At 44.3% G+C, this 17,500-nt stretch overlaps 3 protein-coding genes across 5 annotated transcripts in view; 2 read left to right on the forward strand and 1 right to left on the reverse strand.

The window, feature by feature from the left end:
* The window catches only part of pigu (phosphatidylinositol glycan anchor biosynthesis, class U), a 7,655-nt gene extending 2,429 nt beyond the window's left edge, over window positions 1-5,226 (reverse strand). Inside the window, exons 1-11 of one of the 2 annotated variants that reach the window (XM_034533722.1) lie at window positions 5,042-5,226; window positions 3,862-3,926; window positions 3,315-3,374; window positions 3,147-3,209; window positions 2,213-2,322; window positions 1,449-1,549; window positions 1,201-1,298; window positions 933-1,087; window positions 712-855; window positions 505-629; window positions 268-410 (exon numbers count right to left, since the gene is read on the reverse strand). In XM_034533722.1, the coding sequence (XP_034389613.1) occupies window positions 268-410; window positions 505-629; window positions 712-855; window positions 933-1,087; window positions 1,201-1,298; window positions 1,449-1,549; window positions 2,213-2,322; window positions 3,147-3,209; window positions 3,315-3,374; window positions 3,862-3,926; window positions 5,042-5,171 (1,194 nt within the window). In that variant the 5' untranslated portion in view covers window positions 5,172-5,226. Of the gene's footprint in view, window positions 1-267; window positions 411-504; window positions 630-711; window positions 856-932; window positions 1,088-1,200; window positions 1,299-1,448; window positions 1,550-2,212; window positions 3,210-3,314; window positions 3,375-3,861; window positions 3,927-5,041 lie in introns of both variants that reach the window. The other variant, XM_034533723.1, reaches the window with a different exon arrangement.
* Window positions 5,227-6,856: 1,630 nt separating this feature from the next.
* Window positions 6,857-13,714, forward strand: psmf1 (proteasome inhibitor subunit 1). Its single transcript, XM_034532334.1, is given in 8 exon segments — window positions 6,857-7,081; window positions 9,800-9,949; window positions 11,327-11,409; window positions 11,597-11,777; window positions 11,779-11,789; window positions 12,299-12,355; window positions 12,561-12,725; window positions 13,450-13,714. Coding segments are annotated over 8 exon segments (828 nt in total). The 5' UTR covers window positions 6,857-6,952; the 3' UTR covers window positions 13,502-13,714.
* A 776-nt stretch (window positions 13,715-14,490) lies between these two features.
* Window positions 14,491-17,500, forward strand: part of rbl1 (retinoblastoma-like 1 (p107)) — a 21,075-nt gene continuing 18,065 nt past the window's right edge. Inside the window, exons 1-2 of one of the 2 annotated variants that reach the window (XM_034532332.1) lie at window positions 14,491-14,814; window positions 16,527-16,660. In XM_034532332.1, coding sequence (XP_034388223.1) covers window positions 14,653-14,814; window positions 16,527-16,660 — 296 coding nt within the window. In that variant the 5' untranslated portion in view covers window positions 14,491-14,652. Of the gene's footprint in view, window positions 14,815-14,966; window positions 15,092-16,526; window positions 16,661-17,500 lie in introns of those variants that run through there. The other variant, XM_034532333.1, reaches the window with a different exon arrangement.

Raw genomic sequence — 17,500 nt, forward strand, 5'->3', positions numbered from 1 at the left:
ATAGACTTCTATACAACCAGAGGAGTCGCCCCCTGGTGGTCAGGAGAGAGAATGTAGCTTTAACACATGAAGCATAGACTTCTATACAACCAGAGGAGTCGCCCCCTGGTGGTCAGTAGAGAGAATGCAGCTTTAACACATGAAGCATAGACTTCACGCTTCAGAACCGGAGGAGTCGGAGCCGGTTAGCTTAGCACAAAGAGTGCAAGCAGGGGCAAACCGCTACCCCAGCGACCTCTAAAGCTGAACTCATGACCTCGTTCCTACCTGCGCCACGTTGAACAGCAGCGTGATGGCGTAGTAGAAGTTGGAGTTGGCGCTGCCGGCGTAGATCCAGAGGTGCCAGAGCACCGGGAACAGAGCGGAGCAGGCGAGCAGGACGCAGGACACCAGGAAGATGTTCCTCAAGACTGGACGGGACGAGAAAACACACGTATACATACAAACTACTAGCTGAAGAAGCCTTGTGGTGTTTAATAAACGACGCCCTCAGTGTTCACTCACATCTGTGCAGGTGACTCCAGACCGGGAGGAAGGCCATGTAGAGCGCGATGTCTCCCACCGTGGGGTAAGACTTGAAGATGGAGATCACAGCCAGCTGCATGAAGATCAGGAACACCGGATGCTCCCTGAAACACACACAGAGTCAGGAGGAGGGCGACGATGAAGAGGAGCGGGGGCGAGGACGAAGAGCGTGCCGGAGGGACCCACTTGAGCTTGATGGACAGGGGGACGGTGTAGAAGAAGACGTTGATCTGGAAGACGCAGAGGAAGAAGAGGCGGAAGTGTTCGAACATCTCCGCGAAGAAGTACCAGAAGAGGCCGATGTTGGGGGTCAGGTCCGGGACGGAGAGACTGGAGGGAGACAGACGAGAGCGTGAAGGAACCGGCTGGAACGTTCTCTGGAGAACCTTCCTGTCGTCAGCACTCACATGAAGCCGTAGACGGACGGCAGGAAGTCCCACGAGCCGAGCAGGAAGAAGGAGAGGCCCACGATGACGAAGAGGCTGCCCAGGTACATGAAGGCGTACTGGGCCACGAACCACCAGAAGCTGAAGCGCCGCAGGTTCACGGGGATGTACTGACGCTGGGGGGAGGGGCATGTGTTTATATATATATATATATATATATATATATAGTGTATATATATATATAATATATATAGGAGTAGCAGACGCATGCAGCCTCTTCACTACTCACCTGCAGCAGGTAGAGCAGCGCCGCGGCGCACAGCGTGAGCGGGTAGATGGACTGGTACGTGGCCAGAGACAGGAAGATGGCGCTCAGCAGCACGTTTCCTGCAACGCAGAGAGGACGCGACGGTCAGAGGGGAGCAATGCATTGTGGGAGAAAGCCATTCGTATAGGGGACAACGTTTCCCTCTGCAGGTGATGAGTGAGTTCTGGACTTTTGAATGATGAACGACTTCGTCGCTACACAGACGTTACCTTTGATGGTCGAGAGGACGAAGAGGGCGATGACGGCGTTGTTGAGGCCGCAGGTCGACTTGGCGACGCAGGACAGGATGGTGAACGGGTTCAACAGGTAGCTGAGATTAGACATTCACCATTTAATAGTTATACATATGTATAACATCATTAATATTTATACATTTATAAATATATTCATAGATATATTTATAAATATAAAAAATTGATATATTTATACAGATCAATATAAAAAATATATTTAAAAAAAATATATATATATAAATACATAAATATATACTCTATATTCATACATATATCAATATTTATAAATATAAAAAATATATTTATACATCTATATATTTATAGATATATAAAATATAGATATATTTATACATACATCAATATTTATACATGAATACAAAAAGATGTATATAAAGATTATATTATATGTTATTACCCTTTGTTGAAATAATTTAGTTTTCTTTTAGTATTTCATAGTTTATATTCTCTAATTGAAATGTTCTTAATGCATGTGTGTGTGTGTCTCTCACACCCCCCCCCCCCCCCACACACACACACACACACACACACACCACACACACACACACACACACACACACACACACACACACACACACACACACACACACACACACACACACACACACACACACACACACACACACACACACACACCACACACACACACAAACACACACACACACACACACACACACACAACACACACACACACACACACACACACACGGCGGTGGACTCACAACATGGCCACCTTCAGGGGGATGTACTGCATCTCTTTGGGGCTCCTGATGAGCTCCAGGCAGTCCAGCGGGTAGCGGTCGGCCTCCAGCGCGTACTTCTGCTTCCGGAACTGAAACGGCATCGACGGCGTGAACGGACGCGTGGAGACAGGACAACAGACGACAACAGACAACAGACGACAACAGACAGCAGACGACAACAGACAGACAACAGGACGACAGACAACAGACGGCAGACAACAAGACAACAGACAGCAGACAACAGGACAACAGACAGCAGACAACAGGACGACAGACAGCAGACAACAGACGGCAGACAACAGGACGACAGACAACAGGCAACAGGACGACAGACAGCAGACAACAGGACGACAGACAACAGGACGACAGACGACAACAGACAATAGGACGACAGACAACAGACGACAGGACGACAACAGACAATAGATGACAGACGACAACAGACGACAGACAACAGACGACAGGACAACAGACAACAGGACGACAGACGACAACAGACAATAGGACAACAGACAATAGACACCAGGACAACAGACGACAGACAACAGGACAACAGACGACAGACAACAGGACGACAGATTGACAGGACAACAGGACGACATATAACAGGACGACAGACGACAACAGACAATAGGACGACAGACAATAGACAACAGACAATAGACACCAGGACAACAGACGACATACAACAGGACGACAGACGACCGACAACAGGACAACAGACAGCAGGACAACATACGACAGACGACAGGACGACAGACGACAGACGATCGACAACCGACAACAGGACAACAGACAGCAGGACAACATACAACAGACGACAGACAATAGACAACAGGACAACAGACAACAGACAACAGACGACAGGACAACAGACAACAGACAACAGCTCATGTAGTTTGTGTGTCCTCACCACCTGTTTGTTGTAGTCCTTCACGCTCAGGTAAAGAGCCACAGCGGTGATCACGTCTGCCAGCTGAGGACAGAAATATACAATAAACACAACGCGGATATTAAAGGAATCGGTTTGTTTATTATTATTATTAATAATAATAATAAATGTTTACTTCTCCCGACTCACCATGAAGGTTATCTCTGCGTAGTCCACCAAGAAGTGGAAGAGGTAGATGATGAGAGGCGTCTGAGGAGAGAAGGTCAAACCTTAAGATGCTAAACCCCCGAGTTTGACTTCAAGGCATCAAATAGAGACGCAAACGGTGTTCAATGAGTTCAAATGTGTATATATATATATATATATATATATATATATATATATATATACATACATATATATATATACATATATATATATATACATATATATATACACACAATCTGAAATCTAAATACAATGCAAACATCTGCTACTCCTGTTTCGTTTCCTTGACAGATAACGTTGTATTTGCATCGTTATCTTATTTATGATTGACTATTTATTTATGATTCTCTTTCAAACATTGAAAACACCTGAAAGGCAAAACGCAGGGATGGAAACTGATGCTTAAAAGAGTCCTCATATACATGTGTATGTATGTGTGTTTCTGTCGGTCTGTGTGTGTGTGTGTGTGTGTGTGTGTGTGTGTATGTGTGTGTATATGTGTGTGTATATGTGTGTGCGTGTTTCTCACCTCATGGAAAACATCTCCAGAATACGGTGAGACTCCCAAGTCAAGCAAAGCCAAACCTTCAACAACTGCAAACAAACAAACAAACAAACAAACAAACAGCTTGTTATTAAGGGTCTCTGGTCGGCCGGCTGGTGTAAACCAGTTTGATTTATTTTGACATGTTTTTCTTAAACAACGAAAGATTGTTTGAGTGTTTACACATCAATGCATTTCATTATCGATGTTTTGATACTTAATTCTATTTATTGTATTTCTTCTTGTTATTATATATATATATATATATATATATATATAATAATATATATTATTATTACATATATTATTAGAATCAAAATAATTATATATATATAAAATAACGAGTAATTTAACATGTAAAGAACAAACAGGAAAAGTATTACAAGTAGTGTACATTTAAGAACACTACTTATAACAATACTCAAATACATGGTACTTTATGTATTTGTACATTACGTGAGTATTGTCATGTTCTTTATACTTCTACTACACTTCATCTCTGAGATAAATATTTGTACTGCACTCCGTGTATTTGACAGCTTTAATTACTTCAATAGTTAATAATAATTCAAGTTACTTCAGATTAAAATCAGACTTTATTGATCCGGGGGAACAGAATATTCTGAGTTATGAATAATGAGCTCCACCCTACCGGTGATGAACACATGAATCAATAATTAATAATGGATCAATGAGTATTCCTCATGAAGGAGTGCGGTACTTTGTGCACGCTGCTGCTGACGTCACACTGAATGTGGTATTCCTACTTCTCCTGACAGCAGTACTGTGATAGTACTGTGGTACTCGAGAGTACTGTGAACTAGTACTGTGGTACTCGAGAGTACTGTGAACTAGTACTGTGGTACTCGAGAGTACTGTGAACTAGTACTGTGGTACTCGAGAGTACTGTGATAGTACTGTGGTACTCGAGAGTACTGTGATAGTACTGCTGCACCACCACCATGATGAAGACCCTCCATTGTACTGCGGCATGGATCCAGACCCCCCCCCCGGTAGTAAACCGTGAGCGGGGTCTCTAGAGGGGACCGGCTCGGTCCGGGTCTCTGCAGGAGAACCGGACCGGGGCGGTGTTCCAGCGATAGGTTTCCCCCCCTCCTCCTCCTCCTCCTCCCCCGGAGAAGCGGAGCCTCTCTCCCCGGCTTACCTCTCTTCCAGGCGGTCAGCGGGGACACCACCTCCACGCGCTCCGAGATCAGGTCCGCCAAGCTGGACCGGTACAGAGCGGCGCGGACCGTAACGGCGACAAGCAGAAGGAGCGTCAACGGAGCCGCCATGTTGACGAGGAAGGAAGTCCTCTCCGCCCTGTTGCGGTGCACGACGGGAAATGGAGTTTTGTTGCGAAGGGACCTGAACGGAACTCCAAACGGAAATATATATAAATAAATACTTTTAAGGTAAGCGAATGGTGTTTAATACTATTATAGTTATTTATCACTATTGTATTATTTATGTTTTTATTAATAAATTAAGAAATGTTGTCGACTAACTATAATATAAATAATACAACATTATATTAATATTATCACTCTTAATTTTTTGTGCACCCATTTAAAAGCGTAAATATTGTATAAACCTTGTAAATGTAACGTTAATCTTATCTCTGTTTTTAGGGTTGTTTTGTGACGTCTGCCTCCCGGGACGACAGATTAAAAATTTCACATTTACAGAAATGTTTTTATTAATGTGTCCCTTATCAAATAAACCAAAGTTAATTAACTACTTATTAACTCTTTGTTGTTCGTAAAGTATCGCTTTATATTTAAAATGTTCTCCTGTCGTCATTTGACGTAAACAAGAAGCGGAACCATTAATCCTTAACACGTTTCACTCCGGGACTCTTTGGGCGTTGGAACACAAAGTTAGACACATTTCACCCACAGTTTCCGCTGCGGACACTTTTATTTTGTTAAAAGAAAAGTGATTTAGTTGATTCTCAAAAAACTGACGCGACCTTTGTGTCAAATGTATCTACAATAAATTATGAAGCTCAGTTTAAATAAAGGTTTACAGGAAAATCACGTAAAAAGAACAATATTTTAAAAAAGATCTCTAGATGACACAATATAAAATTAACATGATTTCATTCTGCATTTCATGATTGAAATTAATAAAAGAATTAATGTGGTGGAGACAAACAAACACAATTGGTCCAATTAAGAAACAATTAAAAACAACAGTCTGTTCATGGGAGCTCGACAAATTAAAATAGAACGACTGACCAGAACAAAACATGTATAATGAATTTGGTTTGAAACTGCTTTTGTCATAATAAATCATATTGGAACTTACAATGTCTACACATACAATATATTACTTTTTGGCTCCAACAAATCTTCCAACAGGAGTCAGGTGCTCATAAGAACAGGATTTTCTGATGCAGTGTGGGCATCTCAAGTATATATTAATAATATATATATATATATATATATATATATATATATATATAGAGAGAGAGAGAGAGAGAGAGAGAGAGAAACATTTAATTGCAAACAATTCGGTCAAAAGTAAAAAGTGTAGTTCAATGTTAAAGTTACATTTAAATATTAAGTTATGAATCTTAACCATCAGTCAAACTGATTTAACGTACATGATAAACTCTGAGAAATGAGGAGGAGGAGGAGGAGGAGGAGGAGGAAGAGGATGATAATGAGGAGGAGGAGGAGAAGGGTGATGAGGATGATGAGGAGGCGGAGGAAGAGGATGATAATGAGGAGGAGGAGGAGGGTGATGAGGATGATGAGGAGGCGGAGGAAGAGGATGATAATGAGGAGGAGGAGAAGGAGGTACCTGAACCTGAATTAAGAAAAATAAAGCAAATAAAGATCCATAACTGTAATTAAAAATGAAATGACATTACATTATTGAATCGAGCTTTAAAATGAACCATTTGCATGAACGTCTGTAGTTGTAGGTCGCGGTTGAGCCTTTACGCTGAAGGGGTCAGAACGGAAGCGGCGTGCCGTCGGTGGTAACTTAACGTCGTAAAGCTGCCGTGAAGACTTTCGTTTTTCATTTCCCCGCTGAGTTGACGACGCAGCGGCCAGACCACACCGACATGGCGGGCCTGGAGGTGCTGTACACCTGCGTCGGCGGCCGCGTCACCTGCCCGCAGGACGCCGTGGTGTGCTTCGTTCACTGGGAGATGATCAAGAGCGGGTACAGGTGCGTCGGCTCTGGAGACGAGGTGAGTGAAACGAGGCCACGTGACCTCGAGCGACGTCACGATGAGGTTCGCGAGGCGAACGGAAGTTGAACTAGAGTTTTTTTTTTTTTAACTGCTGCTTTGTGAATTACTTACACTGAGTTTATTACATTACATTACATTACATGTCATTTAGCTGACGCTTTTATCCAAAGCGACTTACAATAAGTGCATTAAAGTTTATGAGCTTTGCGTTAACAACAAATTAATTAAACCGTATTGTTTTTCAACGCTGTCATCGCGAACCGGCCCCCGGTGTTGCGGTTTAAACGGGCGACCGTGTTAACTGCGCCCTCTTTGTCATCGCCACGACAAGGAGGGCGCGTTCTGCTGAAAGTCGCCTGTTGTTGTTGTCGCCTGTTGTTGTTGTCGTGGCAACTTGAATCCCGCATTGTTGCGAGACGTATACGATGGATTGACACTGTATTTAAAAACGTGAAACAATGTGGCGTTCACCAGGGCAGCTACGTGTCAACAGTTAACACGGGTCGCCTTTTAAACCGGAACACCAGCAGCACAGTTTGATGCAGAATTAACCAGCAGTTGGTTTAAAAATAGAGATGTAACGACGTCATCTTTAGCTGACCTGTCCCACTTTACTTCAGAGTACTATTACAACACTGTGGAAGATACTCCACGACAGTTATATCACCTAAATGTACTTATTGATCGATTGGTGTTTCTGGATCAATACTCCGTAATGTCAATAATTAATGGTAACATCTGCATCAACCTTTCATATTCTATATGATGTACAACGTGTACCTGTGAGATGTATAAAGTACAACATGTACCTCTGATATGTATAAAGTACAACATGAACCTCTTAGATGTATAAAGTACAACGTGTACCCCCTAGATGACGTATAAAGTACAACTTGCACCCCCTAGATGAAGTATAAAGTACAACGTGTACCCCCTAGATGACGTATAAAGTACAACGTGTACCCCCTAGATGAAGTATAAAGTACAACGTGTACCCCCTAGATGACGTATAAAGTACAACGTGTACCCCCTAGATGAAGTATAAAGTACAACGTGTACCCCCTAGATGACGTATAAAGTACAACGTGTACCCCCTAGATGACGTATAAAGTACAACGTGTACCCCCTAGATGACGTATAAAGTACAACGTGTACCCCCTAGATGAAGTATAAAGTACGTGTACCCCCTAGATGACGTATAAAGTACAACGTGTACCCCCTAGATGACGTATAAAGTACAACGTGTACCCCTAGATGACGTATAAAGTACAACGTGTACCCCCTAGATGAAGTATAAAGTACAACGTGTACCCCCTAGATGAAGTATAAAGTACGTGTACCCCCTAGATGAAGTATAAAGTACAACGTGTACCCCCTAGATGACGTATAAAGTACAACGTGTACCCCCTAGATGACGTATAAAGTACAACGTGTACCCCCTAGATGAAGTATAAAGTACAACGTGTACCCCCTAGATGACGTATAAAGTACAACGTGTACCCCCTAGATGAAGTATAAAGTACAACGTGTACCCACTAGATGACGTATAAATTACAACGTGTACCCCCTAGATGACGTATAAAGTACAACGTGTACCCCCTAGATGACGTATAAAGTATGTGTACCCCCTAGATGACGTATAAAGTACGTGTACCCCCTAGATGAAGTATAAAGTACAACGTGTACCCCTAGATGACGTATAAAGTACAACGTGTACCCCCTAGATGAAGTATAAAGTACAACGTGTACCCCCTAGATGACGTATAAAGTACGTGTACCCCCTAGATGACGTATAAAGTACAACGTGTACCCCCTAGATGACGTATAAAGTACGTGTACCCCCTAGATGAAGTATAAAGTACAACGTGTACCCCCTAGATGACGTATAAAGTACGTGTACCCCCTAGATGACATATAAAGTACGTGTACCCCCTAGATGAAGTATAAAGTACAACGTGTACCCCCTAGATGACGTATAAAGTACGTGTACCCCCTAGATGACATATAAAGTACGTGTACCCCCTAGATGAAGTATAAAGTACAACGTGTACCCCCTAGATGACGTATAAAGTACAACGTGTACCCCCTAGATGAAGTATAAAGTACAACGTGTACCCCCTAGATGACGTATAAAGTACAACGTGCACCCCCTAGATGAAGTATAAAGTACAACGTGTACCCACTAGATGACGTATAAATTACAACGTGTACCCCCTAGATGACGTATAAAGTACAACGTGTACCCCTAGATGACGTATAAAGTACGTGTACCCCCTAGATGAAGTATAAAGTACAACGTGTACCCCCTAGATGACGTATAAAGTACGTGTACCCCCTAGATGACGTATAAAGTACAACGTGTACCCCCTAGATGACGTATAAAGTACGTGTACCCCCTAGATGAAGTATAAAGTACAACGTGTACCCCCTAGATGACGTATAAAGTACGTGTACCCCCTAGATGACATATAAAGTACGTGTACCCCCTAGATGAAGTATAAAGTACAACGTGTACCCCCTAGATGACGTATAAAGTACGTGTACCCCCTAGATGACATATAAAGTACGTGTACCCCCTAGATGAAGTATAAAGTACAACGTGTACCCCCTAGATGACGTATAAAGTACGTGTACCCCCTAGATGACGTATAAAGTACAACGTGTACCCCCTAGATGAAGTATAAAGTACAACGTGTACCCCTGGTTCTCCTGCAGCCCCTCAGCACCGACCGGAGGTCCGAGCTGCTTCCTCCGGACTGGAGCAGCAACAACGAGTTGTACAGTCTGAGGTACGAGTCCAGAGACGGAGACGCTCACCTGCTCAAAGCCATCGCTGTGGACTCCACCTTGATCTTCAACCTGATGGTAGGAACACCGAGTCCCCTACCGAGTCCCCTATTACCTTACTGGAGTCCCCTACCGAGTCCCCTATTACCTTACTGGAGTCCCCTTACAGAGTCCCCTAGTCCCTTACCGGAGTCCCCTACCGAGTCCCCTAGTCCCTTACCGGAGTCCCCTAGTCCCTTACCGGAGTCCCCTACCGAGTCTCCTAGTCCCTTACTGGAGTCCCCTACCGATTCCCCATGTCCCTTACTGGAGTCCCCTACCGATTCCCCTAGTCCCTTACTGGAGTCCCCTACCGAGTCTCCTGGTCCCTTACTGGAGTCCCCTACCGAGTCCCCTAGTCCCTTACTGGAGTCCCCTACCGAGTCTCCTAGTCCCTTACCAGAGTCCCCTACCGATTCCCCATGTCCCTTACCGGAGTCCCCTACCGATTCCCCTAGTCCCTTACTGGAGTCCCCTACCAATTCCCCTAGTCCCTTACTGGAGTCCCCTACCGAGTCCCCTAGTCCCTTACTGGAGTCCCCTACCGATTCCCCTAGTCCCTTACCGGAGTCCCCTACCGATTCCCCTAGTCCCTTACTGGAGTCCCCTACCGATTCCCCTAGTCCCTTACCGGAGTACCCTACCGAGTCCCCTAGTCCCTTACTGGAGTCCCCTACCGAGTCCCCTAGTCCCTTACTGGAGTCCCCTTACCGAGTTCCCTACTGAAGTCCCCTACCGAGTCCCCTAGTCCCTTACTGGAGTACCCTTACTGAGGTTCCTACCAAAGTCCCCTACCGAGTCCCCCTAGTCCCTTACTGGAGTACCCCTACCGAGTCCCCTAGTCCCTTACTGGAGTCCCCTTACCGAGTCCCCTAGTCCCTTACTGGAGTCCCCTACCGAGTCCCCTAGTCCCTTACTGGAGTGCCCTTACCGAGTTCCCTACCGAAGTCCCCTACCAAGTCCCCTAGTCCCTTACTGGAGTACCCTTACCGAGTTCCCTACCGAAGTCCCCTACCGAGTCCCCTAGTCCCTTACTGGAGTCCCCTTACCGATTCCCCTAGTCCCTTACCGGAGTCCCCTACCGATTCCCCTAGTCCCTTACTGGAGTCCGCTACCGATTCCCCTAGTCCCTTACCGGAGTACCCTACCGAGTCCCTAGTCCCTTACTGGAGTCCCCTACCGAGTCCCCTAGTCCCTTACTGGAGTCCCCTTACCGAGTTCCCTACCGAAGTCCCCTACCGAGTCCCCTAGTCCCTTACGAGAGTCCCCCTACCGAGACACAAACTACCCCAGAGACGCATACAAATACTACAAAGAAGTCTCTAGAGTATGAATGGGGGTAGGGTCAGTCTGATGTGTGGGATGTGTTTTATTTTGAAAAACAGATGTGTAACAGCTGTGTGTGTGTGTGTGAAGAACTCCGGCACTCAGCAGGTGTCCGAGCTGACGGTGAACATCGTGGATCACGTGGACTCTGACCAGCTGCACACGTTCCACAGGTCGGTGTGTGTGTGTGTGTGTGTGTGTGTGTGTGTGTGTGTGTGTGTGTGTGTGTGTGTGTGTGTGTGTACACACCAATAACTTGTGTGTGTTTGTGTTGTGCTCAGGGACTTGTTGTCTACTGGTTCAATGGAGAGCTTTTATTTTGAAGGTCCCGCTCACGTTTCCTGTGCTGGTTCTCCGCAGTGTGTTCAAGGAAGCAGACGGCTTGACGGAGAAGGTGAAGACCCAGCTGCTGCCCCCCCAGGACAGACCCCCGGGGCCGAGGAAGAGGAGGGAGGAAGAGGAGGAAGAGGAGGAGCAGAGACGAAGGAGAGAAGACAGCGACCCCCTCCGGATCCCCAACCGGCAGCCTCGTCAGGGCCCGCCCCCCCCACTGGTCTGTCTGCACCTCCCGTGCTAAATATTAATGACCAAATTATTATTAACAATACAGTTAATTATTAATAAGATGATAGTTTATTAATAATTACAAATAATGACTGATTAATAATAACTATTTATAATAACGGTAATGAATAATATAAAAGTAATACATAATAGTACTAATGAATAATAAAAAATAACAGTAATATTTATGAATAACAATGACTCATTCATAATAATAATTAATATTAACTCATTAATAATAATTAATAATAATAATAATAAATCATATTGTTTAGTAATGACTAATAATTCATATTTAATAATGAATAATACAGTAATAATGAATCATAATAGGATAACTGGTTTTATGAACGAGTTAAACAGATGACAGGACATTAATCTTCCTTAATGATTCATCACGTGATCAATAACATTTATATTCAGTTAATTTCCACATGAGACCGAGTCCCGGGCTTTGAATCTGGTCCGCTGGTCTTGATGAACACGGTTCTGTTTCAGGCACAACCCCGTGGTTCCCCCATTCGCAGCAGGAGGAGCAGATCTGGACCCCTTTGGGTGAGTCCAGTATATTCGTCCCCCAGTGGGTCCAAGAGACAACAGCAGAAGAAGAAACCAGCTGAGATTTAGACAGGAACAGCTTCCTGTTTCAAGGGTTTCACAATAAAAGCAGCCGAGAACGAGCTGGAGTTAAGTTCTGCAGACTTCTCAGTACGGAACATCAGCTGATCTCAGTGTCATGTGACCCCCCCCCCCCCTTCAGGTCTCGTGGCGGCGGCGGGATGATCGTGGACCCGTTGAGGTCGGGGTATCCTCGCTCCGGGTTCGACCCCTCTAGTGGGATACCAGACATCCTGCCTCCTGGAGCGGTTCCCCCAGGGGCTCGCTTTGACCCGTTTGGACCACCTGTGGGACGACCCAGACCCAGGTGAGACACACACACACACACACACACAGACCCACAGACAGACAGACCTAGGTGAGACACACACACACACACACAGACAGACCTAGGTGAGACACACACACACACACACAGACAGACCTAGGTGAGACACACACACACACACACACACACACAGACAGACCTAGGTGAGACACACACACACACACACACAGACAGACCTAGGTGAGACACACACACACACACAGACAGACCTAGGTGAGACACACACACACACACACACACAGACCCAGGTGAGACACACGCACACACACATACACACACAGACCCAGGTGAGACACACACACACAGACCCAGGTGAGACACACACACACACACACACACAGACCCAGGTGAGACACACACAACACACACACACACAGACCCAGGTGAGACACACACACACACAGACAGACCTAGGTGAGACACACACAGACCCAGGTGAGACACACACACACACAGACCCAGGTGAGACACACACACACACATACACACAGACCCAGGTGAGACACACACACATACACACACAGACCCAGGTGAGACACACACACACACGTCACCTCTTAGACGACTAACCGACGTTCTAGTGTTGTGATGACGATACAATTATCTTTTTTGAATGTACAATATTACATCTAAAATAAATACAGTTTAAACAGAAGAAAGAAAACTAAAACATGACGACGATGTGCGTTTTGTTTGTCTTCAGGCCGGATCCGGACCACATGCCCCCCCCCGGCTACGACGACATGTTCATGTAGTACTTCCTGCCTTTACGTAACAACTTCCTGTCCTCCAGCCAATCGGAGCCGAGGGGCAGTTCTCCTCATAAACTGGTGTACATACCTGATGTCGAAGTACCTTCTGAGTGTTAAAGGTTCCTTTAGAGTCAACGTCTCTTCTTTTCTCTTTGCAGTTGTTTTTGTTTGGATTGTTGAACAAACAAACCGGTTCAATAAACATCTCAGACTTTACATCCTGTCGTCTGTTTCTGTGCAGACACAAACTCTGAAAAGATGATGATTTACGTTGTGCATAGATAATATTTAATATAATAATATAAACAGACAACATATAATAATACAAATATAATAATGTTTTTTTTGTTTTATATTACATTTCATTACATTATATTACATGTTTTTTGCATTATATTATATTACATCAGATAATATTATTTTATGTTTTTGTATTCTATCATATCACATTATAATATTTTATGTTTTTTTATAATATATTACATTATATATATTTATTTTAGGTTTTATAATTAAAAAAGTGACTTTTTTCAAGAATTAAAATACTTCAGAATAAAGCTGATTATGATTAATAACCACTTTAAATTATCGATGTATATTTATCAGTGATTATTAATGAAATATCCGATTCTAAGTCACAAACCTTCTAGAAGCTTCTGATGCCAGAAGAAGAAGAAGAAGAAGGAACCAATCAACGTGCTTCATGTCTTGTACACAGCAGAGGGGGAAATCGCTCTCTTTTCTTTTAAAGTTTCGTTTATTTAGTTTGTTTTGTTGAATTTGTATTTTTTTTTACATTTATTTATATATAGATATATATTTATTTTCTTTTAAATATTACAAGAACCATACATCACACTCCAGGCCAGCTGGTGGCGGTATGCACCACCTTAGCGGTTTGCCAACCGCCGATAAACCACGAAGAAGAAGAACGCTTTCTCCGCTTCTGATTGGTCGAAGCCCGGCTTGTTTTCCCGCCAACGAGCTGCATTGTGGGGGATCAGTGAGCGGAAGTGTGCCGGGTAGCGCTGAGTGTGTGTGTGTGTGTGTGTGTGGAGGGGAAAGCGGGGCTTTAAACCGGTGGAGGAGGTCTAAATATATATTCTAAATATATATTTGTAATTAAACTTTTAAAGCGAGTGCTCGCTTGGACCATGCGGGGCGAGGAGTCGTCCGATTCCGAGTCCGGCAGGATGGAGGAGAGCTCGGTCCGCAGCAGCCTGGACGCGCTGTGTCAGGAGCTCAACATGGACGCGCACACGGCCGCGGAGACCATGGACTCCTTCACGGCCATCTGGAACACCTACACCCTCGAGGTGAGGAACGTAACGACGTTCCCGTTGTTTGTGTTATAACGCCCCGCCCCCCCCCCCCGTTATAACGCAATCGCTTTCCCTGAAACGCCTCGGAACTAAACGCAGCGCGCGACAATAGCACGTGGGTTTAAAGGGTGTCGTCATCGCCTGACGTTCGCCTGTCTGTTGTTCTTTTACCGACGTCTGTAAACACCGCATGTTCCCTTAACGCAACACGTGTGCTCGGGATTGTTTACAGGTGGAACGCAACAATGCAGCTCTTAAGTAGGATCTTGAGGTACTTTTACTGCGCTCCCTCTACTTTTATGTTTTTATTTACTTTGCATTGGTAATGAAATGTATAATCCACAGTTAATAAGTGTCTGTAAACACCGCAGGTTCCCTTAACGCAACACGCGTGATTGTTTACGTCCACTGGTAGAAAGTACTTATGAGGTACTTGTACCTTGAATATGTACTTTTACTGCACTCCCGTTTATTTTATGTATTTAGTTACTTTGCAGATTCAGATTAATAAAACATGTTTACTGAAGATTGTTTACAAAGTGAAACTAACATTTACTCACGGACTGTACTGAAGTACACATGTTGAGGTACTTGTACTTTAATTTGAGGGATTTCCTGCTGCTTCATGCTTAGTACGAGCATTATTATTATTATTATTATTATTATTATTAATAGCAATACTACACACTTAAAAAATACTTTTTTTGCAGGAAACAGCTCAATTAAGTTAAGTTAAAGAACAATTTAAAGTGATGAACAAATTAATGCATCAATAACTATAATACAATCTGTGTCTGTGAAGTAAGTTATATAACTGATATTCTTACTTTTGGTACTTTATTTATATTTTGTTGCTAAAGCCTTTTCACCTTTTTACTCACTTAAAATAAAAAAGGACTTTCTACACCGCTTTATTACTACGGTTACGGAGAACTCTTTACTGACCACTTTCTATGACATGATACCGAGAAGACTTAACGTTATGGTTATGACCATAACCATATATACAGGTTATGACCTGTATATATGGTTATGGTTATGACCTGTTATAACCATAACCATATATACAGGTTATGACCTGTTATAACCATAACCATATATACAGATTATGACCTGTTATAACCATAACCATATATACAGGTTATGACCTGTTATAACCATAACCATATATACAGGTTATGACCTGTTATAACCATAACCATATATACAGGTTATGACCTGTTATAACCATAACCATATATACAGGTTATGACCTGTATATATGGTTATGGTTATGACCTGTTATAACCATAACCATATATACAGGTTATGACCTGTCCGCTCTAGCTCTCCCTATGAGTACATTTCTCACCATAATCAATGATGACATCACAGTTTTATCTGTAACATGTCAGAACACGAGCTGATGAAGATGAAGGTGATGATGGTGATGGTGGTGGTGGTGTGATGATGATGGTGGTGGTGGTGTGATGATGATGGTGGTGGTGGTGTGATGATGATGATGATGGTGGTGGTGGTGTGATGATGATGATGATGATGGTGGTGGTGGTGGGATGATGATGATGATGATGGTGATGATGGTGGTGGTGGTGGTGGGATGATGATGGTGATGGTGGTGTGATGATGATGATGATGATGGTGGTGGTGGTGGGATGATGATGATGATGGTGATGATGGTGATGATGAAGATGGTGGTGTGTCTGCAGGGAGAGGTGGTCCACTGGTTGGCCTGTTCCCTGTATGCAGCCTGCAGGAAGGGCTCCACCCCCACGGTGGGGAAAGGCCTGATGGAGGGGAACTGTGTCTCGCTCACCAGGATCCTTCGGACGGCCAAACTCAGGTCAGTCTGGACAGGAGGAGGAGGAGAAACACTCCTTCATGAAGGAGGAGAAACACTCCTTCATGAAGGAGGAGGAGGGGGAGAAACACCTCTTCATGGAGGAGGAGAAACACTCCTTCATGGAGGAGGAGGAGGAGATTCACTCCTTCATGGAGGAGGAGGAGGAGGAGGAGATTCACTCCTTCATGTAGGAGGAGGAGATTCACTCCTTCATGGAGGGGGAGAAACACTCCTTCATGGAGGAGGAGGAGAAACACTCCTTCATGGAGGAGCTTCACTCCTTCATGGAGGAGGAGGAGGAGGAGAAACACTCCTTCATGAAGGAGGAGAAACACTCCTTCATGGAGGAGGAGAAACACTCCTTCATGAAGGAGGAGGAGGGGGAGAAACACCTCTTCATGGAGGAGGAGAAACACTCCTTCATGGAGGAGGAGATTCACTCCTTCATGGAGGAGGAGGAGGAGGAGGAGATTCACTCCTTCATGTAGGAGGAGGAGATTCACTCCTTCATGGAGGGGGAGAAACACTCCTTCATGGAGGAGGAGGAGAAACACTCCTTCATGGAGGAGCTTCACTCCTTCATGGAGGAGGAGGAGGAGGAGAAACACTCCTTCATGGAGGAGGAGGAGGAGGAGATTCACTTCTTCATGGAGGAGGAGGAGGAGCTTCACTCCTTCATGGAGGAGGAGGAGAAACACTCCTTCATGGAGGAGGAGGAGGAGGAGATTCACTTCTTCATGGAGGAGGAGGAGGAGATTCACTCCTTCATGGAGGAGGAGGAGGAGGAGATCTAATCAAATCACTTTGTTTGATTATAGCAGCTGATCTACGATATTAAAA

Source organism: Cyclopterus lumpus, chromosome 5 (assembly GCF_009769545.1).
Source record: "Cyclopterus lumpus isolate fCycLum1 chromosome 5, fCycLum1.pri, whole genome shotgun sequence".
Lineage (NCBI taxonomy): Eukaryota > Metazoa > Chordata > Actinopteri > Perciformes > Cyclopteridae > Cyclopterus > Cyclopterus lumpus.